General features: G+C 39.0%; 1 protein-coding gene across 1 annotated transcript in view; it reads left to right on the forward strand.

Moving 5' to 3' along the window:
- FBN1 (fibrillin 1) overlaps positions 1 to 22,372 on the forward strand; it is a 277,248-nt gene that overhangs the window by 222,753 nt on the left and 32,123 nt on the right. Inside the window, exons 46-56 of the mRNA XM_012181624.4 lie at positions 2,882 to 3,007; positions 4,937 to 5,053; positions 5,912 to 6,040; positions 6,615 to 6,734; positions 9,143 to 9,268; positions 13,719 to 13,868; positions 14,197 to 14,262; positions 14,532 to 14,648; positions 16,393 to 16,512; positions 18,018 to 18,140; positions 19,436 to 19,567. Coding sequence (XP_012037014.1) covers positions 2,882 to 3,007; positions 4,937 to 5,053; positions 5,912 to 6,040; positions 6,615 to 6,734; positions 9,143 to 9,268; positions 13,719 to 13,868; positions 14,197 to 14,262; positions 14,532 to 14,648; positions 16,393 to 16,512; positions 18,018 to 18,140; positions 19,436 to 19,567 — 1,326 coding nt within the window. The remainder of the gene's footprint in view (positions 1 to 2,881; positions 3,008 to 4,936; positions 5,054 to 5,911; positions 6,041 to 6,614; positions 6,735 to 9,142; positions 9,269 to 13,718; positions 13,869 to 14,196; positions 14,263 to 14,531; positions 14,649 to 16,392; positions 16,513 to 18,017; positions 18,141 to 19,435; positions 19,568 to 22,372) is intronic.

The raw sequence follows: 22,372 nt of genomic DNA on the forward strand, positions 1-22,372 counted from the left end.
TACCACTTCCCTGCATTTTGCTCTTAATTTATATTTATTTGGAACTGGGTGAAATAATTCCAATCAAAATAAGGAATTGCTGGTAATATGGAATGTGTAGTTTCACACCATTTCACGTTAGGCGAGATGTGGGAAGAACTATTGTAAACATCAAGACGAGATATCCAACCAGGGCCTGGCTGGGGCTTGCGTCCTGTCAAAATTTTTGGAGAGTACTAACATAAATACGCTGGGTAAAGCTCATCCAGCGTTAATCAGCAGTAAGCACCATGAGGGAGTGCTGTTTGTAGCCCAAGTTTTGTTCCCCTGATTCAATGAAATTCTTACAAGAAAGGGAATGTACTTGAGTTTGAGTTTTGCAGTTGTTCAGCCTCTAGGGCTGAAGACTTCACTCTGGAAATGTCTTCATTTAGTCCTACTTTTATTTTTTATAATTATCACTTTTTAATCTTTTTGACCACACCATGTGACATGTGGAATCTGTTCCCCAACCAGGGATCAAACCCCTGGCCTCTGCAGTGGAAACACAGAGTCTTAACCACTGGACCTCTAAGGAGGGCCCACATCTTACTTATAAAATCTCTTAAAATGTCTTTAAGTACTATCCTGTACATGGCATTTTTCAGATGTATTGTAAAATATTGCTTTCTTCCTGTGTTTAAGATGAAAGGAACTAAAATTTCCTTATCATAGTAAGATTTTTATTTGAACTTGTAAGTACATCATTTCACCAGCTGGCCGTAATACCCATGTTTCTGAGCCAAGGATGCTAGTCTGACCTCAGGAGCTGAGTAGTTGGAGCACAGGCAGCCACTCCTGAAATGCCTTGTCCAACTAAAAACATACTCTTCCCAGCTATTTCCTTATGGTTTTCTCTCTCTCTGCTGACTGTGTGGGTGTTTTCCCCCAATACTCTGTTTAAATCTCCTATCTCAACCTCAGACATACTCTTCTGGGAATTTAAATCCTGATGCTTGTAGAAACCTCAAGACAAAGTGAACTTCATAATCAAGTTCTCTACAATTGTAACTTTCTATTTCGCCAACAGAACTGCAAAGTAATCCATGATTCATTAAAAAAAAAAATCATCATGAAATAGGCAGTGTAGGAAAGAAAATTCCTAATTGAGGATCCCTTTCTAGTAAGATTCTTAATGCTCTCCATTCCCTGTGGGCCCCAGAAATGAGACAGACCTGATCCTTGCATTTGCCCAGACTCAGTATTACCTGAGGGTGCCCATGGTCTAGGCTGACTATAATAAGCCCCCAAGACACCATTCCTCAAAATCAACTCTCTTCACTGAGCTTGGTAGTGGAAATCAGTGTCCTCTGCCTATCCCAGGGAGCAGTTTACTCATTTGAAATTCATTTTTATCCAAATGTGAATAATTGTCATCTGTTCTCGGGCTTCTCTGGAAGCTCAGATGGTTAAGACTCTGCCTATAATGCAGGAGACCTGGGCTTGATCCCTGGGTCAGGAAGATCCCTTGGAGAAGGAAACGGTTACCCACTCCAGTATTCTTGCCTGGAGAATTCCATGGACAGAGGAGACTGGTGGGCTACAGTCCATAGGATTGTAAAGACTGAAGGACTGGACACGACTGAAGCAACTTAACACACACATCATCTGTTCACTAGCATTTCTGCAGACTAGCTGTATCTCCTAAGATGCTCTACCCTAGTTTCCCCTTTTCATGATACACCCACCCCCGACCTGAGATTTCTAAAGGACATGGTGATTCATCGACTCTAGATGTTTTGTGTACTTGGAACGAAGTAGTTGTATAAATGGCAGCCTGAGCACATGAAATGGAGGAAGTATATTCTGTCCTGGCGTGGGCACAAGTGTCCTGGGCAGCAAAAGGTACCCATTCCCTGTTTTTGTCTTCTCAGTAGCCAGGGTGGGCAAATGGCAAGCTTGAATTATTCAGCTGAGAGCTGGGTACCAAGCTGCTCTCCAGCATCTGCACCCACGGCAGCATTCTGCCTTTTGCTTTCTTTTGTGACAATAGGAAAATCAGTGCTCCTCGAGTTACATTTTCCCTAAACATGAAATCTTGAGAGCTTTAAAACATTATAGAGATGTGAGTAGGTATGCAATTATGTCATTTGTGAATTCATGCAACAAGTTTGGCCCCTGAGATACTTAGATTTCAGGAGAGCAAGAAGTATTAACTTGATACTAAATGTAACTTAGAGCCCAGCGAGTGGCAGAAGCAAGATGAGAGGGCTTCCTTTTGAAAGAATATGGATTTTTAAAAGAAAGAAAGAAACATCATTAGGATTGTCAGGTGCTGAAAGGAGTCCTATGTAGACAGGAAGGCTTGGTTAAGATGGAACAAAAGGTTATAGGAGTAAGACAAAATAATGGGGTGAAACTGGAGCAAGGGACCATGTAGGCTGCCCATCATGAAAACCTAGCTTAGCAATGGGATTTGTTTAAATTTCCAGAGGAAGCCATGACACTTCCGTGATTTGAGACACCAAATCTTGACTAGACAAAATACTTCAATTAATTCCATAGTCTAGGATACTGTGTAGGCAGATAATCAAATGGATTATCTCCCAGCTTGCATGTCTAGTCTCTGTTCTATATCTGTTTTCTCATCTTTCAGAAGATTTTTTGGATACTGCCCCTGGTTTTCATTGCTTGTGTATTGTTAATATGCTCTGAATGTGCCTAGTAAATGAGAGTAAGTTTTAACCAATTTTGAGTCAAAAATAAATATTGAATATAATGTCAGCAGCAGTTTTACTGGCTTAGTTTAGAACTAGGATTAATCTTGAGGCCAATACCTAGAAGTAAGTTATCTGATTTGAAAAAGAAAAAATGATTTGATTTAGCCTTCCAAGTTTCCACTTAAGATGCTTTTTATTTACAGATCGCAATGAATGTCAAGAAATCCCCAATATATGCAGCCATGGACAGTGTATTGACACAGTTGGAAGCTTTTATTGCCTTTGCCACACTGGTTTTAAAACAAACGCTGATCAAACCATGTGTTTGGGTGAGTATGTGGCTATCATTTCATTTTTCATATCCTATTGAAAAATTAATGTGTATCTGAATATATAAAAAAGCTAACACTAATTGTTTTGTTATTTATAAAATACAGAAGCAGGTACGTAGCATTAATATCCTTTGATATTTAATTTTTGGGAATCTGAACATCATAAACCTCTTTCTTGATATTCATTTGGCTGTCAGTTCAGAGAAACTTTTGACAAAGGGATAAATTGAGAAAGATATTAAGACAAAAAATACTTTTATTAATGGTAATAGTCTACTGTTCCTTTATAATATTTATGTGAATTTGCCTTATTGGAACAGAGTGCAGCTTTTGAGTGGTTGAGTATGAGCATTTTTTGAGAAGTGTCTGTGTATATATATAACTGTTACATATATATAAGGATATAGCAGGTCCTTAAAGGCAAATTTTCAGATCATTTTCCTAGGGGAAAAGAGCTCAAGATTTTAAATCTTTTCCTTAGTTTTAGTACTGAATCGGAATGTTGATTTAGACTAAACTTCAAATATGTAATCAATCAATTTCTCTCCTTCCCTCCTTTCTTTTTCTATTTTAAAGCAACATCCATTAAGTCTTTTGGGGACTATATGAACATGAATCAGGAAAAAGAACAGTCAATAACGTTTAAAGTGCTTGCCTTTGGATGTAATTAGATTCATCCTTTAGGGAACATTCTCATAAAGTTTTGTCATCTTCAGAGCAGATAACAAGTTTTAAGTTAAAGATTATAATCAGTCCCACTAATCACTGGAGAGATAACCCAGTGTATTCATGAAGCCCTGTCCAACTTTCATTCTCCCTCTCCCATCTGAGTTATCTGTAATCCCCACCAGAGAACCTGCCCAACCAAAGAACTTCACTTGGCTAACAATGAATCAAGGCAGAAGTTCTTGATTGCTGGAAGGGTGACTCATTTGGATATAGTCTTCAGACACACACGTTGGAGTCACATTCTGCTTAGCTATAGCATCCTGATTTAAGATCACAGATAATTCATCTTTACATCCAAAGTTTGAAGGCAAAGGAAATTCTAACTCTAAACATCACATTTTACTAACCTGAGGTGTTACCTTCCACTCCTTCCCCATCCCTGGCCCTCCACATTCTGCCTGTCGATATCGCAAACTGGGAATATCAATGGTTTTCATTTTAATTTCTTATGTCCTCCTTAGTAAAATATACACCTGCTAGAAAGATGATAACTGCTGTCACAAGATGCAAAGACATCATAAGACGCCAAAATAGCTTTACTGGATAGTCAAAGTGAAAAGTTGTAGACCAACCAAAAGACAACTCATACTGCTAGAGAAGAGCCAAATTGAGTGCCATCACATTGAGATAATTTAGAAGAGAGATAAGTCACCATTTCCTGGGAGTGGTCGTGGGTTTTTAGGGGCAGACTGGGAAACAGAAACAGACGTCTTCCAGGTGAGTGAGAAAGCTAATTTATTTTGTTGCTGATTTTGGGGTAATATCAGGTGACTCACTGCTTTTTGGTAAACTGGAGTGAGAATCTTAAAGGCTGAAGTTTGCCAGAGGTGGCAGCGAATCAAGACCCAGATGCGCACAGAAGTTTCCATTTCCAAGTGAAAATATTTGAGAAAAGTGGCAAGGGTGGAGAATTCTAGAAGTAAATAGAATAAAATAGTTCTTATCCAGTTCTCATGTCCTTAGCTTGCCTCCTTTCACATGCCAACCAAGGAGAGGATTTTCTCCCAAGGCTTAGAACTTCGCCTTTTGCTAGTTTCTCACAGGGAGCTGCCACTGTGGGAGCTCACGCTGACATCAAATCTAGAAGTTCTCAGCCGATGCACACCACTCTGTGAACTCTAACATGCCTTTTAACCCCAGGTGACCATATTCCCCCTTCTTCTGTTCACAATCATGTTTTCCCTTTGTTCCTGCTAGACATAAATGAGTGTGAAAGAGACGCCTGTGGGAATGGTACTTGCCGCAACACGATTGGTTCCTTCAACTGCCGCTGCAATCACGGTTTCATCCTTTCCCACAACAATGACTGCATAGGTATGTCTGCAAAACAGCCAGCTACCAGAGGAAGGCAATTTCATGTGTGTCTTTGTAATTAGCATCGTCTCCAGCATGCCGGCTATCATTTTTAATATAAACCAATTTAGTTGGGACAGTTGGTTAAGAGTTATATGCTAATTAACTAACAATCAGTAATGTGCTAATTAAGTGTCAAATACAGTGAGGACATCTATGACTTTTATTAAAATACTCATTAGCAACTATAATTTTTATGTCTGCTATGCTACAAATTAATTAAATTCATTTCAAAGTAAATTCAATGTTTTAAAACATATGAAAACGATCCCTTGTAAAGAAATTACAAAATTCGGGAGCAGTGTGGACCTACTTGTCTGGGTGTTTCACTGTAGCCTCTCTTCAAAGAAGTAAATTATTGAAGCTATAAAATTCTTCCTATAAAATACGCTATAGTATTCACAAGCAAGGGTGAGGAACCAAATTCTGTATTGTGCAAGAGGCCACTTTTATATACTTCTGATTACAAGAATTGTTAATAATACTCTCAGCTGTATTGTGTATTAGTAATTCAGTTTTAACCTTTAAAAATGAAACCTAAAGTATGATCAAAGTGAAACTCAGATAAAATCCTAACATAAATTATCAAATTAGTAGAATTATTTCACCTTTAAAGTTTTGATATAAAACTTTATTTATTTAGGTAAATAAAGCTAGGTTTGTTGTTATAAACTAACCAGAAAGGAATTTCTTAAGTTTGTCTGAGCCAGCAAAGCCACTGAAATTCAGAATAAGCATTTTTCCCTTTAAAGGTTTTTGTCATTGATGGGATTATGACATTTTTCTTTGGAATATATCAAAGGATGTTTTTCTTGGCAGATGTTGATGAATGTGCAACTGGAAATGGGAACCTTTGCAGAAATGGCCAATGTATCAATACAGTGGGGTCCTTCCAGTGCCAGTGCAATGAAGGCTATGAGGTGGCTCCAGATGGGAGAACCTGTGTGGGTGAGTGCTGCTTCAGAAAGACCCTGAGACCATGCCAGGAATCACACAATCTGTATCACAATTCTTCCTTTAGAAGCCTAGAGGGAAAAGATCAGAATAGAATAATCCTGCCTGTAGGTGTATATGGTATATGTAGCACTCTTCCCCTTTACCTTTTAAGTTTCTATACTTACAGAAAACAATTACAATGTTACAACATTCAGTGTGACAGTGGAATTATCCTATAAAAATTGTAATTCCCTTTCTTGTTTTCTTCCACATAGCTTTGTAGTACACTCTTCTATAAGCTGCTAGGTGCCCTCAAAAATCTTCATAGCCATTCACTTTTTAAATGCTGTACTTTTCTGGAAATATTTAATTTTCTGTAGATCAAATAAAGTATGGCTGTTACTTTGCACACTTCCAAAAGCTGATAAAGCTGATTTTTATTGAGGTGTTAATTTTTATTCATGGTGGAGTTTTGGGGCTTTAGATTTATGTATTAGATTTGATTCCAGTGTCTTTGGATTTTAATTGCTTGATGAAAAATCATGCCAGTGGGAAACTCTTTCTTCTTTTCCCCTTTTCTTTGCAGATATCAATGAATGTCTCCTAGATCCCAGAAAATGCGCCCCAGGCACCTGTCAAAACTTGGATGGGTCCTACAGATGTATCTGTCCACCTGGATACAGTCTCCAGAATGACAAGTGTGAGGGTAAGAGGGCAATCAGTAGTTGGAAATGAGCAGTATTGGCTACCTCATTGACAATATCAGAGTCAAAATTTTTGAGATGGTGTAATGATGTCTTCATTTTGCAATACTTTATCAGACAAATCCAAGGGTAGGGTGTGACTTATGGGCTCATAATTAGATGGTGAGACAAGAACATCTAGTTCTCAGGCTAATCTCTGATGAAGCTGTTTTGCTCTGTGTACTTGGGTGGTTGCATGACCCTGACCCTTTTCCAATGTGTTTTTATGCAGCTTATAAAAACTCCTGAATTACCTGTTTTTAAGTGCCAGTGGGTTGCAACTAAAAATAGCTTCCTGATTCCAGTTAAAATCTTTAAGTGATCACATTCAAGGTTGGATGGATGTGGCTATGTAATTTGTCATTTTTGTTTCTACTTGTAGAGTGGTAGAAAGATGTAACTACAAATAAATTCTCAGCAAATTTTATAGTACTGCATTCCTCAATACATGTATCATTGCATTAAATGAAAGCCATTAATTGTCAGAAATTCATAAATAAATAGAATGAAAAGGACTCTTAAGAAGTCACCTAGTCCATGCTCCCACCTTTAAACAAGTCTGTGTCTAGTCCCTAATGAGTAAGAATTGTCCACTTTTAATATCATCAATGAAAAATGTTTATTATATATCTAATTTAAATCTCAGTCAAGGGATAATATTCTAAGTGAAAACATCAAAATTAGACCTAAATACAAATTACTGTGTCATTTTACTTCTATTAGAGGTCAGCATTATTCCCTCCATGATTAATGCAAAGTTACTCCTAAATGAACAGAATGAAAATATATAGAAAAAATGATTTTCAGAATAGTCAATAGATGTGTTCATTCTAAATCTTTGTCCCTACCCTTATGAAGCTGGCACCTACGGTTTGATTTCTACCATAAGAGAACCATAACAGCAAAAAAAAAAAAACAAGAAAAAAGGGAAGCATCTGAGCATTTTTACAAAAGTTGACTTTTAAGAAAAGATTGGATGTGGGGGTGGAGGGAGTGTAGGGATGGATTAATTCGTCATCATCAGCTTTGTTAGCTCACATTTGTTCAGATTTGTTAGTTAATAAACCACAGGAAGCATGATGCAGTTATAAATGTGATATAACATGAAATGAGGAGGAGGCTGGTTTTACATTGTACAGAAAGATAATCACTTTGCATTGCACATTTCTAGAGTATCTGTTGTGTGGTATTTACAAAACTAAGTCAAGATAAGAAAGTTAATTTCATAACTTCCCTTTACTTGGACCTCATGGGAATAAAGCTGTGTAATACAAATACATTTTGGTGTGGGTAGAACTTGTACAAACCTGAAGATAAAGAGTCCCAAGATCTAAGAGATAATCTCTTTTGTTGGAAAAAAATATTTCCATTAAAATAGCGTGGCTGAGACTCAAGACTTACCTCTTTTTCACTACAAATTCCTGCTGAAAGTCAGGGGAAAAGATGGGTAAGCCTCTTGGAAAGAGTGGTCATATTTTTTCCATAAGTAGGGTCATCATATACTTGGCTCACCAAATGAAGACAATTTTGACCTGCACTCATGAATAGTGAGTGTAGGTCCAACATGCATAAACTAGGACTCTCCCAGGCAAACTAAGACATACTCAAGCCATTCAGGATGCAGACCATCCTTAATTACCCCTTTACAGTAGATAAGGTATACTAATATGCTCGAGGAAACATGCCACAATTATGTGTGTCAAATTCATATTATCTAGATGATAAAACAAAAACTATAGTCTTTACATGGAAGATATCTTTGTGTCTTCGGAAAAATTAAACTGCAAATGAGAGACAGGAGCCTCATTTCCTGTGATGTCTTTAGTTTGTATTGCATTAGGATTATTTTCACAAGTATTAGTGTCCTTGTAAAAGTCACAGTTTTAGGTTGATCGCATAAGATACTGGGGAAAACACTGTGGATGGGTAGAGAGGAACAAATTTGGTTCAAAGGCCTAGATCTCTTACTGAGTAACTCATTGTTAAAATAATTAAAATTTCAGAGCATCTGCTTACTTTTTAGTGAAGTCAGACTCTAGAGTTTCTTGCTCCTTCCCAGTTGAGGGTAGTGCAAAATTACTGCAACTTTTCTAATTATCTAATAAACTCAATCTGGGTAAAAAATGTTTCTCACTTCATCCCAAAGAAGGCACTTGCAGAGACCATTTTTATAATAAGAACCAGCAAAACTAGTTTTTTAAAAGTCATCACAGCCTAAAGTCCACTCCAGCATTATGATACAGGAAAAATTTTCATTATTGGAAGAATTTTTGAAACTCAGTTAGGCTTTGTACTTCTACATTGTGCTTTTAGTATCTGACAGTGTCTCCACTGTGTTTTGACTTTGTTTGACATGTGTACTTTTTTTTAGATATTGATGAATGTGTTGAAGAGCCAGAAATCTGTGCCTTGGGCACGTGCAGTAACACTGAAGGCAGCTTCAAATGTCTGTGTCCAGATGGGTTCTCCTTGTCCTCCACTGGAAGAAGGTGCCAAGGTAAGTGCTTTTGACTTTTGGCTTTACACTTTCATTACTCTGTGTTTATTTGTTGTGGTTTTATTTTTTTTAAACATGGCAAAGCTTTGATTCTCTGTAAAAGAGAAGATGGAGTGTTTTCATTCACCCAGAGGTCTAATGATTACCATATGTCAGAAAGTTCATTTTTACTTTTGAGGTTAAAAACTCATCCATCATGTTATGGTTGCTTGTACAACAACTGTCCTGGCACTTTAAACCTGCCTCTCCCCCTGAGAACACAGATGCTGACAGGTCAGTCAGCAGGGGATCAGCCATGAGCCCCTGAACACGGAAAAGCCTAGGGGAAGTTCAGTTACAAGTTCTCTGCCTCAGAAGAGGTAACCTGTGTAAATGTGGGCCAAAACCTAGACTTTCAGACAGAAAATGCAGATTAACTCATGTGCTCCCAGGATATAGTGCCCATCTCTTACATCAGAAGTTTTCTAAGAAAACAGAAAAATAAATGTGAGCTGACCAGGATTCTTGCTGGCCCATAGTCTGTTTTCAGGAATAACACTTGTGAACTTCAGAAAAAGTCAAAAGGGGAGCCTGAACTTACGCATGACAGAGTTTATTATGTCTCAGAAAACTACTTAGACTTTACTAAAGAAGGCAATTGTATATGTCTGTCTACTTATACACACCAGTTTAATGAATTCAGGACCAAAAAAAAAAAAAACCACATGGAAACACACATATCTCCCCCACAACCCCTACCCCATTCCAGTGGGGTTTTTGTTTGTTTTATTGTTCAGGATTTTTTCTTAGTTTTTTTTTTTTTTTAACTTCCGTATTACCAAGTAAAAGGCAATGGATGTTATTTAAGATTCCAAAAATTGGGCTTTAGGGATCTCAGCCTTGTCATTTATAGCCTAGGGCAAGTCATTTAATCTTTTGGAAGCTCAATTTTCTTATTAAACAAATAAGAATACCTACCCAAACAGTCTTATTGAATACATGACAAAGCTTTGTTCATTTCTGAGTCTTTCACAGACTCTTATGATTGTTATTCAAATTGATCAACCTTTTACTTTTCAACTGGTCATCTTGTCATGTGATATTTAGGGATGTGAAGGGGGACCATTGAGAATTCTCTGTTGGTTTGATCTTGCAGGTAGCTATCCGAGCCCCATGTGGATTTCTGGGTTGTGGGTGGGGCAGTGCTTGATGCAAGCAGATAATCAGTCTGTTTGGTGCAGACCAGCCAGATAAATTCTAGCTCTTGCTCCTTTGTTTTTGTGTGCCTTTGGCTTGGCCGGAGTTTGGAAGGAAAGTAGTGAGAAACCAGGTGTGAATCTGCCGATGTGGCAGGCCAGAGGAAATTCAGAGGCTATTAATTCAATTTGCACTGGCCTGTCACTGAGCAAGCTAACGCTGCAGGAAGACTCAGCCCAGCTGTGAGCAGCCCTGCCACAAGCTCAGCTCCAAGAGGCAGAGCCAGGATTGAGGAATGCGAGCAGGGAAAGTGACTTTTGTAGCTCTGATGAAATTTCAAAGGTCATTAAGGGTGCTTCACAGATGGACTGGTAAACAGGCATCCTAGCAAGCCCTCGTTAAAAGGATGCGGGCGCACACAAACTCTTTCCCAGTGCATGGCACCTTTGATTAAAACACCAGTTCCAGAGAGTGACCACAAAGCCAATGTAAATCTCCCACAGCACACAGATTTTGCTGGAGCCAGGGAATTAAGAGCTGTGTTTTTATTATAAGATGGCAAATTAGGAGTCAAGCTTCTAGTGCTCATAAAATTAGAAAATCCCATAGAAGAGAACCATGGATAATGTTTTTGAAGGAACAAATGGGATCTAGGGCTCAGGTGAACAGCCTCTGGCCCCTGCAGGCCACAGAGGTCAGTGAGTCACTCCTACCACGAAGTTCAGTGAAGGCACGTGTCACTTTGGCTCACTCTAAACTTCATACCTAGATTTTTTTCTGGGGTGAGGTGATACAGTGGTGCTGGGGAGGTGGGCTGGGGTATGGAACAGGGTCAGTAATAAAAGGAAACGAGAATGAGAACATAACAGAGCAATACTAGTACATGCATGTATCCAGGTTTTAAAGATACATTTCAAGCTGGAAGACAGAGGAAAGAACTGAGTTTTGATATGCTTGTTGAGATTTCTTTTGAGTAGTCGTTAAATTATATCTTAAAATAGTGATAGGCATAAATGATAAAAATAGGACCAGTAAACACAGAATGCTGTATGTGACAATGGACTTGAGTAAAGCAAATTCTGGGAGGAACGTGAGGAAGCCATGAGACGTGCCTGCAATTCAGAGACATACGTTCCATGCTGGGTGTCAGCAGTAATAAACCTAATATTTTGATTTCTGAAAAAAAAAAAAAAAAGAGAGAGAGCAATTAAAAGGTGTCCTTTAAAAAACTACAGTTTGTAAAATCTTGAAGCTTCTCAACAGAGACAACATTTGAATAGAGGAGATGTTGCAGGACAAGGATCAGCTTTTATTGCTCTTCACCTTCAGAAGAGTAGTTTGCGAAAACGTGACTATTAGGTCCCCACCCATAACAAATGTGAAAATGCAGTAGACCCCAGAGAGATCGTTTATCTGAAGAGTTGGTAGCCATGATGAGTTGAACAAGTTCATTGCAAAAGCCAACTGAATTTGACTTATTGGAGCCTGGTAAATATGGTTGGCTGATACTTTTACTTTAATTCATGAAAATTTTCCTGCTGTGATCTTTTGCAACTTAGTTATTCTCACATTGTCTCATTAAGATGGTTAAATTGTCTTAACTGAAATCATAAATGACTCTAATAATTTGCTACCTGGACTTGAAAACATTGACAGGAGAGAGCAGACCTGGTCATTCATAAAGAAAGGAGTATTGTGCAAAGTGGAGCTGAAAACATTTCCTTAAAACCTGCAGATTTTAGCATCTGTGTAACTCAGAGGAGTTTGCAAAACTTTGGAAGTCAAATTTGAGGGCAAACACACTCCAGGCTCTTGGATGAGCTCACTTTTCAGAGGCACCCAATTTGCTCTATAAGAAATGGAAAAGTCAGTTTCCAAAGCTGCATCAAGCAATATTGGAGAATTTTGTAGGACCTAGATCCCAGTCCCATGCTCCATGTTGGAGTTGCCAAGAAAGAACTGATGTTAAAGAAATATATTCTTTATAGTAACAAATAAGTAAATTTTAATAAAATCAAAGTATACTAGAGATACAATTTATGTACCTCAAAATACTGATATTTTCTGCTTCATTCTTTAGTTTTAAAGCACAAAATAACCTAAAAAGAAGCATAAATTTCGGTTTCAAAGATTACCCAAAGCCAGTAGAATCTGTCATGTATAAGCTAAAATTTATGTTTACCAAACAAAAATGTTATTATTCATTACTGTGACAGAGTAATATATAGGTTTACATTTTTTCTCACTTAAAAATACATTAATTAGAAAGAACCAATTCTTTAGTTTCCTTTTTTATACTGTAATATTACTGGTATGGTAATATATTAAAATTGTAATAAAATCAGAAAGGAAAGAAGTATACCCTTTGAAAGGATGATTATTCTCCTTCACATCCACCTGTCTTCCTGTCCTCTTTACCTTCCCTCTCTCTGTTGAGCCAGACAAGCTTCTGTGTGTGTGCAAGTGTGTACACATATGTGCATAAAATCTGCAGAAAACCTCACATATATTTTGTAGACAGAAACTGAATAGCTGCTTCAGTGAAATATCATTGAGTTCGTCGTATTTTTGCTAGTCCACAAGACTGCCACATCTGTATTTGCTCTATGCCTGGCATCTGGGGTTTTGTCTCCAGGGCTTAGGTGACACAGAATACACAGTGCAGTGTGTAGTATCACAGTGAGACCTAGAACTGGGAGATCTAACTTAACAGAGTGTGCTCACTAAATGTTAGTCCATCTCTGAATAAAGTCACTGATGATGACAGCCCTGGAATGTGACAGTGCTGGTTTTAATTATTCACATCAGATTGCTTTGGAACCTTGGATAAAATGGAAAGTAATAAGGTAAAAGTCACACAGATTTGTTCTTCAGATCATACTACAAAAGTTATTTATCACTTTAAAGGTCTCAGGCTTCTCTGGTGGCTCAGATGGTAAAGAATCTGCCTGTAATGCATTAGACCCAGGTTCAATCCCTGGGCCAGGAAAATCCCCTGAAGGAGGGCATGGCCACTCACTCCAATATTCTTGCCTGGAGAATCCCATGGACAGAGGAGCCTCATGGGCTATGGGGTTGCAAAGAGTCAGACACAACTGAGCAACGAACTCTTTCACTTAACAATCTCAGCTCAGTTACTTTTATAATCACCTAAAAAGTATGACTTTAGTCATAAGAGATCACATTTAACAGGGTGGACTGTTTCTTACTCAATGTTATACAATAATGACTTAGCAGGAAAGCCACTGAGGGGTCTCTTGAATTTTTGCTGCAGATTTACGAATGAGCTACTGTTACGCGAAGTTTGAAGGAGGAAAGTGTTCATCACCCAGATCCAGAAATCACTCCAAACAGGAATGCTGCTGTGCCTTGAAGGGAGAAGGTTGGGGAGATCCCTGCGAGCTGTGCCCCACTGAACCTGATGGTATGTCTCCCATCTGCATCTCTTTGGGGCATTCATAGGCCAGGCTGTAAGACTGCAGGCTTTCAGAAAATAAGACAATTTAATTGTTAAGTCCAGTTGAAATGTTCACTAAGATTATTTTATCTTAGGAGCAAGGTAGTTATTTTTTTCTGAAGTATGTTATGACTCGAAGCTGCCCAAGTAGTAGGTACCACAGCTCTAAGCTTTGTTAACTTTCCCTGGCTGCTGGGCTTGGACTGTTCATCATGGTCCAGTATGTGCAGCCTCCACACGATACTTGCTCAATGCCATTGGCCCACCCATTAACGAGGGTTCATCTCCACCACAGAGGCCTTCCGCCAGATCTGTCCCTATGGAAGTGGCATCATCGTGGGACTTGATGATTCAGCAGTTGGTGAGTGGCTTGCACCGGACTCTCAGCATTCTATAATATTCTCAACCAGTCTCTTCCTTGTCCTTTCTCTCGCTGTTATTTCTCCACATTTATCTTGGTAAATGAAGCCCTATTTTTTGGCATTCTCATTTAGATACCAATCATATTATTATATTGTATGTTAATATTATAATGCATTTCATTGACTAGACACTGAAACAATCGTAATTTCCCTTTGTGTTTCTAAAAAGTTACTTTGTTGTTCACTGTTTTCTCCTCCTATGCTTAAGACATGGATGAGTGCAAAGAACCCGATATCTGTAAACACGGGCAGTGCATCAATACCGATGGGTCCTATCGCTGCGAATGTCCCTTTGGCTACATTCTGCAAGGGAATGAATGTGTGGGTGAGTAATAGAGTGGCTTCTTCTACAGAGATTTTACAAATCAGACATTAAGCAATTTAGCATTCACACAAGGCTATATAAACACCAAGATGGGACAGAAATAAGTTTTATATACTCATTCATGTATCATTCATCTAGCAATACTGGCTGGCTCCCTGCCAGGTACCAGGTACGGTGCTTGGTTCTTTGGCTACACTAGTGAACTGAGCCACAGGGTCCTTCCTTGAATGGGCCTTACAGTCTGATGACAAGGACACTGAACACATTTGAAGAGATGGTAAAATGGACAGCATTATAGTGAAAGCCTTTAAAAAATTTGAAAAAAAAATGTTAACTGTCATAATCTTATTCTCTCGGTATGGAAAACACAAAATTTACCCAGATTTCATTATACTTAGTACTATGAGAGGCTGCGTACCCAGGGTATCCTCTTGTTTTAGCCCCCTTATTAAAATTTCAAAGAATGGCTCCTGTGACTGACCTTTGACCTCTTTTATCTAAGAAATTCAAAGCCATTCAATGTAACCTAAATTAATAATGGCATAAATGGTGAAGGTTTGTCTGTGTGCATTAGAAAATGTTCTTTCCATACAGGGAATCAAGGTATGTGGTTTTTATCCACAACCATGGCTGTGGGAACTTAAGCAAGTTTTTCAGCCCTCTAAGCCTCAGAATATAATAAATATCATGCAGATGGATTAAAATATTTCTAATTACCTTACAGCTCTAAAAATCAATGATACTGTGATTTTTATTAACTTGAAAGAGATGTAATAATCCTGATAGTGAAATGCAATTTCCTAGCAGAACAAAAGCAAAGCTGTGTTTTCTGTTCAATATCTTCAGTTAGTGCTACGATATATGTGAGAAATACACCTCCTCACCAGGGTCTCTCAGCCCTGCCCTCTTGCCCTCACTTTCTGACTTCAGAACCTAACCTGAGACACAGCCCTCAATAATAATCCATCACTTTTCTGTGCTCTAGACAGCTGAGATAGCAATGTTATTTCTCTGGAATGTTCCTTTCCCAGAGGAAGGTGTTCTCCCCAAGAAATATGTCAGAATAAGAACAGTCAATATTCTAGGTGGATAGATTAGGAGACATATATTTTTTAGACTTCCTTGGTAAGACTTTGTCCACAGCTGTTTACAGAGATCATACCCTAAACATATTTCTTTCTAGCCTTTCTTCTGCCTAATGGAATCCATCTGGTTTCCACAAATTCAACAAAATCTACTTGACTCTTGACTTTATCCAGTGTCTTAATTTTGCTTAACCTCTGGTCTCTTATTTTGCGTAAGTTTAGTCTTCTATTTTATATCTGGCAAAACTCCATCATGTTTAAGGCTTCTTGGAGAATGATGTAATGTAAGGCCAAACTGGAGGTGTATTTCTAACATTAAGTAAGCAAAAACTTTTGACTTATAAGAGAAGCCTTGTTTTAACCCTTTGAGCATCTCTTCCCAGTAGATGTATTTCATAACAGGAGGCTGGAGGCACCCATGGCAAAGAGCACAGTAAGGGCTAAGAAGCCTGGGTACTGTTACTGCCACTTAGCAAGTCAAATTTTACAGCTATAAATCTGTGGTAATAAGATGTGCACTCCTATCTTGCAAGGACAGAATGAGAATGAACCAAAATGTTAGAGATCAAAGTACTCCAATGGAATTTGAAAGGTACTATCTGAGTCCGAGTCCATTTTCTCTCAATTCATATTTTGACTACACTTCTGATCACTTGCAGACACTGATGAATGTTCAGTAGGCAATCCTTGTGGAAATGGAACCTGCAAGAATGTGATTGGAGGTTTTGAATGCACCTGTGAGGAGGGATTTGAGCCTGGGCCAATGATGACTTGTGAAGGTAAGCCTCTTAAACGTAGGATAGTTGGTTGCATGTTCTGATCATAGGGATAGTAGTTGGTTGATTATAATTCTTAGTATTAAATACCACCCAGGGTATATAAAATAAAGAAAATCTGGGCCATGTCATTTCTTCTCTATGTGGCCTCCTCTCTGCAGAAAGTATCTGAAAAAGATGTAGGTGGTTCATGACCCAGGTGATGCCACATCTCATGCAGAGTTCTTCTTGGGGTCTCTACTACCACTAATATTTGAATATAACACCTGTCCTGTCTCCTACCCTCTTTCTTATTTTCTTTGCCTCCCCTTTTTCCCACTTTATCCTATACACCCTTTCTTTTTCTTTTCTCTTCCTAGAAACAACTACACACTAAGATAACTCCAATATCCTTTCTCTCTCTGGGGGCAATCACTGCAAAAGAGGCTGTCAATACTCTCTAAGCAACTGCCAGTATGTCTGGTAGGATGCAAGGAAAGAAAGGCAAGGGAGGGTGTGTCTAGAATAGCAGCTCTCAAAGGGTGGTCCCTGGATCAGCCACATCAGTGGCTGGAATTTGTTAGAAATACAGATTTTCAGGCCTTGTCCCAGAGCTCCTGAATCAGACTCTAAGGGTGGGACCCAGCAGCCCTCCAGGTAGTTCTGATGCACTCTTAAGTGAGAGCCACTGGTTTAAAAAAAGAATGAAGGTGACGCGATGGTACAGTGGGTATTAAGGTGAGCTTTTCATTAGAGATATTATCTATCAATACTCCTAGTCAAAGATGTTGGTGAATCTTTAAAGGCTGTTACTAGGTCGCAATGTGGGATCTCATAGATGTTCTTGTCAGGATCATTGGCCTTAGGGAGAAATGTGCTAATCAAGATCTGTCCTAACCCTGCTTTTCTGAACCATATTCTGATGGTTCCAAACTATGCAATCTATAGAAACCACTTTTATCTATCAATCTATTACTATTATTCCTATTTAAGGCTATAACTTAAGCCTCAGTGTGAACTAAGTACAATATTTCTATAAGTGTAAAATTATTCAGAATACTTTCTTGGGCATGAGAATCACTGTTACTTCACAGGATCCTCTTTTATCTGGAGAAGGATACTGGGGGTTCTGTCCTCACCACAGTTGACTTAGCAGTTATTCTGGCTAAATGGGGTAAAACTGATCCCCATTTCACTGTGACTTTAGGGAGTGGTAACTGGTCAACTTGAGACTTCAAAGCCAGCATTTCTGAAAAGCTCCCTATATGTAGGATGACCTATAATTTCTCATCTGCCTAAATAACAATAATTATACCAGCACCATAAGTATAAACTGAGATTGTGCTGGAAGAACCAAGATGTATGATCACCCTACTTGGGCCAATTATAAAATAACCAACTCATTTTATAATCCTGGAAATGCAGAGACTGCTTGGTCTATCCATGTTTATGGCAGCTTTTGGTAAAAGTATATTCCTTTTTCGGTTGATGCTTATGGTCCATTATTCTCGTACTGCCTTCTCCTGCAGATATAAATGAGTGTGCCCAGAATCCTCTGCTCTGTGCCTTCCGATGTGTAAATACTTACGGGTCATATGAATGCAAGTGTCCTGCTGGATATGTTCTGAGAGAAGACAGAAGGATGTGCAAAGGTGAGACATTCACGTCAAAGTCATCTAAGCCAGGGCGTTCTAACTCTGTCTATGATGGGAAGTGTCCTTCCAAAGCATCCGCTAGCAGAGAAAGACTGGAAATTGGGGAACACTGCTGTAGTCCATGGACAATATGAAGGTTGTCATTGCTACATTTTCTCCTAAATTGTAGCTTAAAGCTGGGTTGAGGGTGGCACTACAGACCGTTTTTAGTTCACCACACATTGCATGCCTGTGACATGCCAGCCATTCTACGAGATGTGGAGATATAAGGGGGAAAAAAAAACTTCCCCACATATAAGCAGCTCAATATGAAAAGGCTGAGAGAGAGCTATGAATAATCATAGTATGATAATTGAGAACATGAGAACACAAGGAAGGAATGTGAATAATAAATAGTCACCATCACTATGGAATATTATATTCCGAGAATGGGGTAGCACATGGAGCTGACTTGGAACAATTTCCTTTAAAAGTGCTTACTGAACACCTGCAATTGCCAAAGTACTAGACTAAGCTCTGTTATACAAAGTTGGGTAAATCCTGGGGATCCTTGAAGAGCTCTGATTTGCTTCTCCCAAGTTCTTAAATGAGCAGATATCTGTTCTTTTCAAATAATTTACATAGAATTTTTCTTAAAGGTAGGAAGATTTCCAAAGCAAGAGCTCCATGTCACATGCAGGCTAAAGTCCAAATTTCTCAATTCAGATAACATAAAGGGGAAAGATAAAAAGAAGGAAATGCAATATGATAGAAAGTAAAGATTGAAGAAGAGCCACACTGTGCCAGAAAAGAGACAATGGAGGGAAGACCTAGTAGAGAGGATATTTGTAGATGCCTGTCTTTTCCTCAAAGTGTAAAAACCGAATCTTTCATTATTATATTTCATGATGATTCTAATATGTCATATTAATACTATGATATTAAGATATCATAAGCTATATTATTTAAGTATTATATAATGGAAGCATTGGTTTATTATTAGTTTGATAATGCTGTTATAATTATCATATTATGAAAGCTTTATATAAGGCCTTTTTAGTTCAGTATGTCAAAACTAATTAGAAATCACACTTCCTGCCTTTGACAAATTTATCAGCTAGAGAGAAATTTCTTAAGTTCAAAGAGGCTTAGAAGATGCCTTCCCATCTTAAGAGACCAGCTCCCAAGAATGAAAAAGGAAGTAGGTTAATGTTGAAATAGTGTCAGTAAAAATTGGCTGCTTGATACTGTCTTATGTTTAAAGGGCAGGGAATTAAGGCAGCTCCTTTTATGAATTTGTACATTCTTTCCAGATGAGGACGAGTGTGAAGAGGGAAAACACGACTGTGCTGAAAAGCAAATGGAGTGCAAGAACCTCATTGGCACATACCTGTGCATCTGTGGACCCGGGTATCAGCGAAGACCGGACGGAGAAGGCTGCGTAGGTGAGGGCAGCCCCAGCAAAGGGGCTTTGAGTGAGTGGGAAGCGACAAAGGACGGAAGGGACATGGGCTGTGTCCTTGTGGATGCTGTCTTCTCCTTGGCCAGAGCCATCCTGCCTCTCTTACCTCCTATCACGACTTTCCGTGCAGGCCTCCCTGCCTCTTGATTATCTATGAATTCCACCAGCAACATCATTTCTCTCCCTCTGAGCTGGCCTTTGAGTGCTTTTCCAGGTCCATTTTGCTGCCAGGAGTAGAAGACCAGGTATTTCCCCTTGTCCCTTCCTTTACTATTTACACTGCTTTGCCGTTGTGGGTTCGGTTCTTCCCATCACATTGGAATGCCTCCCGACTGGCTTAACTTTGCTGCTGCCACCCTAACATTGAGTACAGTTGTTCAGTAAATTTCAATAAACCAATGGGATCTACATCCAGAGAATCTGGTCTTACCGAGATTGAGGCCCAGGTCCTGGTAGTTTTAAAAGCTCCCCAGGTGATTCTAATGTGGATTCAGCCTTGAAAAGCATAGTAGACTGGGGATTGGCAAACCACAGTCCTAGGGCCAAATTCAGCTCGCCAACCTACCACCTGTTTTTGTAAATAGACTCGTTTTGGAACAGAGCTGTAACCATTCATAATTTTCCATGGCTGCCTTCATGCCACAGTAACAGAGCAGAATAGCTGCAACAGAGATCAAATGGCCTGCAAAGCCTATATTATTACTGTTATTACAGAAGTTTCCTGACTTCTGCTTTAGTTAATGAAGAAAAAATACTAGAAAATTTCTACATATGCCCTTTCTTATGTTGTCAGTCAAGAAGCTTAAGAACCATATTGTCCCCTTCCTCTGTAAGATACAGATTTAAATGGAAGTTGAAGAGCAGACTTTAAAAGCATAGAAAAAGCATGTGGACTTATGATCACTCACTGGATCTTCTAGGAACAGTGCTTCTCAGCCTCAGCTGCACATTGGAATCACTTGGAGAGCTCAGGTCCCACCCTCAGATATTGGTTTAATTGGTATCAAGGTGGCCTTGGCATTGCAAATTTTAACCTGTTCCAACTCTCTGGCTCTCATAAGATCTCTACCTCAGGGGCTTGGAATTATTCTCAATGGGAGCACCTAGGCAAATTAATTTATGATCTTTCAACTCTCCAGCTATTATCAATACTTTTTTTTAAACTGGGGAGACCGAATTATGATTTATTATTCCTTAATACTGTTGAAGTATTATTATAGGCATAATCTACATTGCATCAGAAGATTAGCGTAGACAAACTCCCTCAGGTTAAAACTCACCATCATAGACATTATTCTAGTGAGTACTGTAATATTTCTTGATCTTAAGGATTTTTTCCACCTTCATTTAAAATAACACTCTGAGAATTCTCTACACATACAGATACGGCAAGTTTTAAATATAAGTGAAAAACCTAAGTGTACCTAAAGTGCTATCATCTATGTTTAAGTATATAAACATGCTATCAATTATGTTCTTAAAAGGGTGGAGGTAAATCACAGATATGGCTGTATTTGTTTGTAATGGGTATAATTCATCTCTAGGAGGATACTCCAGAAATGAGCAGTAGCACTGGTTGCTTCCTAGGAAGGAAGTTTGGTGGCTGGGGAAGAGGAGAGGGAGGGGCACTTTGGGCTGTATATTCTTTTGTACCCTTTGAATTTGGAACCATGTGAATAGGTTCAGTTCAGTTGCTCAGTCATGTCTGACTCTTTACGACCCCATGAATCGCAGCACGCCAGGCCTCCCTGTCCATCACCAACTCCTGGAGTTCACTCAGACTCACGTCCATCGAGTTGGTGATGCCATCCAGCCATCTCATCCTCTGTTTTCCCCTTTTCCTCCTGCCCCTAATCCCTCCAAACATCAGTGTCTTTTGCAATGAGTCAACTCTTCGCATGAGGTGGCCAAAGTACTGGAGCTTCAGCTTTAGCATCATTCCCTCCAAACACCAAGGGCTGATCTCCTTCAGAATGGACTGGTTGGATCTGCTTGCAGTCCAAGGGACTCTCAGGAGTCTTCTCCAACACCACAGTTCAAAAGCATCAATTCTTTCTCGCTCAGCTTTCTTCACAGTCCAACTCTCACATCCATGCATGACCACTGGAAAAACCACAGCCTTGACTAGACGAACCTTCGTTGGCAAAGTAATGTCTCTGCTTTTCAATATGCTGTCTAGGTTGCTCATAACTTTTCTTCTAAGGAGTAAGCATCTTTTAATTTCATGGCTGCAGTCACCATCTGTAGTGATTTTGGAGCCCTAAAAAAATAAAGTCTGGCATTGTTTCCACTGTTTTCCCATCTATTTCCCACGAAGTGAAGGGGCCAGATGCCATGATCTTCGTTTTCTGAATGTTGAGCTTTAAGCCAACTTTTTCACTCTCCTCTTTCACTTTCATCAAGAGGCTTTTTAGTTCTTCTTTGCTTTCTGCCATAAGTGAGGTGTCATCTGCATATCTGAGGTTATTGATATTTCTCCTGGCAATCTTGATTCCAGCTGGTGCTTCTTCCAGTCCAGCATTTCTCATGATGTACTCTGCATATAAGTTAAATAAGCAGGGTGACAATATACCTTGACATACTCCTTTTCCTATTTGGAACCAATCTGTTGTTCCATGTCCAGTTCTAACTGTTGCTTCCTGACCTGCATATAGGTTTCTCAAGAGGCAGGTCAGGTGGTCTGGTATTCCCATCTCTTTCAGAATTTTCCACAGTTTTTTATGATCCACACAGTCAAAGGCTTTGGCATAGTCAATAAGCAGAAGTAGATGTTTTTCTGGAACTCTCT

The sequence above is a fragment of the Ovis aries genome, chromosome 7 (assembly GCF_016772045.2).
Source record: "Ovis aries strain OAR_USU_Benz2616 breed Rambouillet chromosome 7, ARS-UI_Ramb_v3.0, whole genome shotgun sequence".
Classification (NCBI taxonomy): Eukaryota; Metazoa; Chordata; class Mammalia; order Artiodactyla; family Bovidae; genus Ovis; species Ovis aries.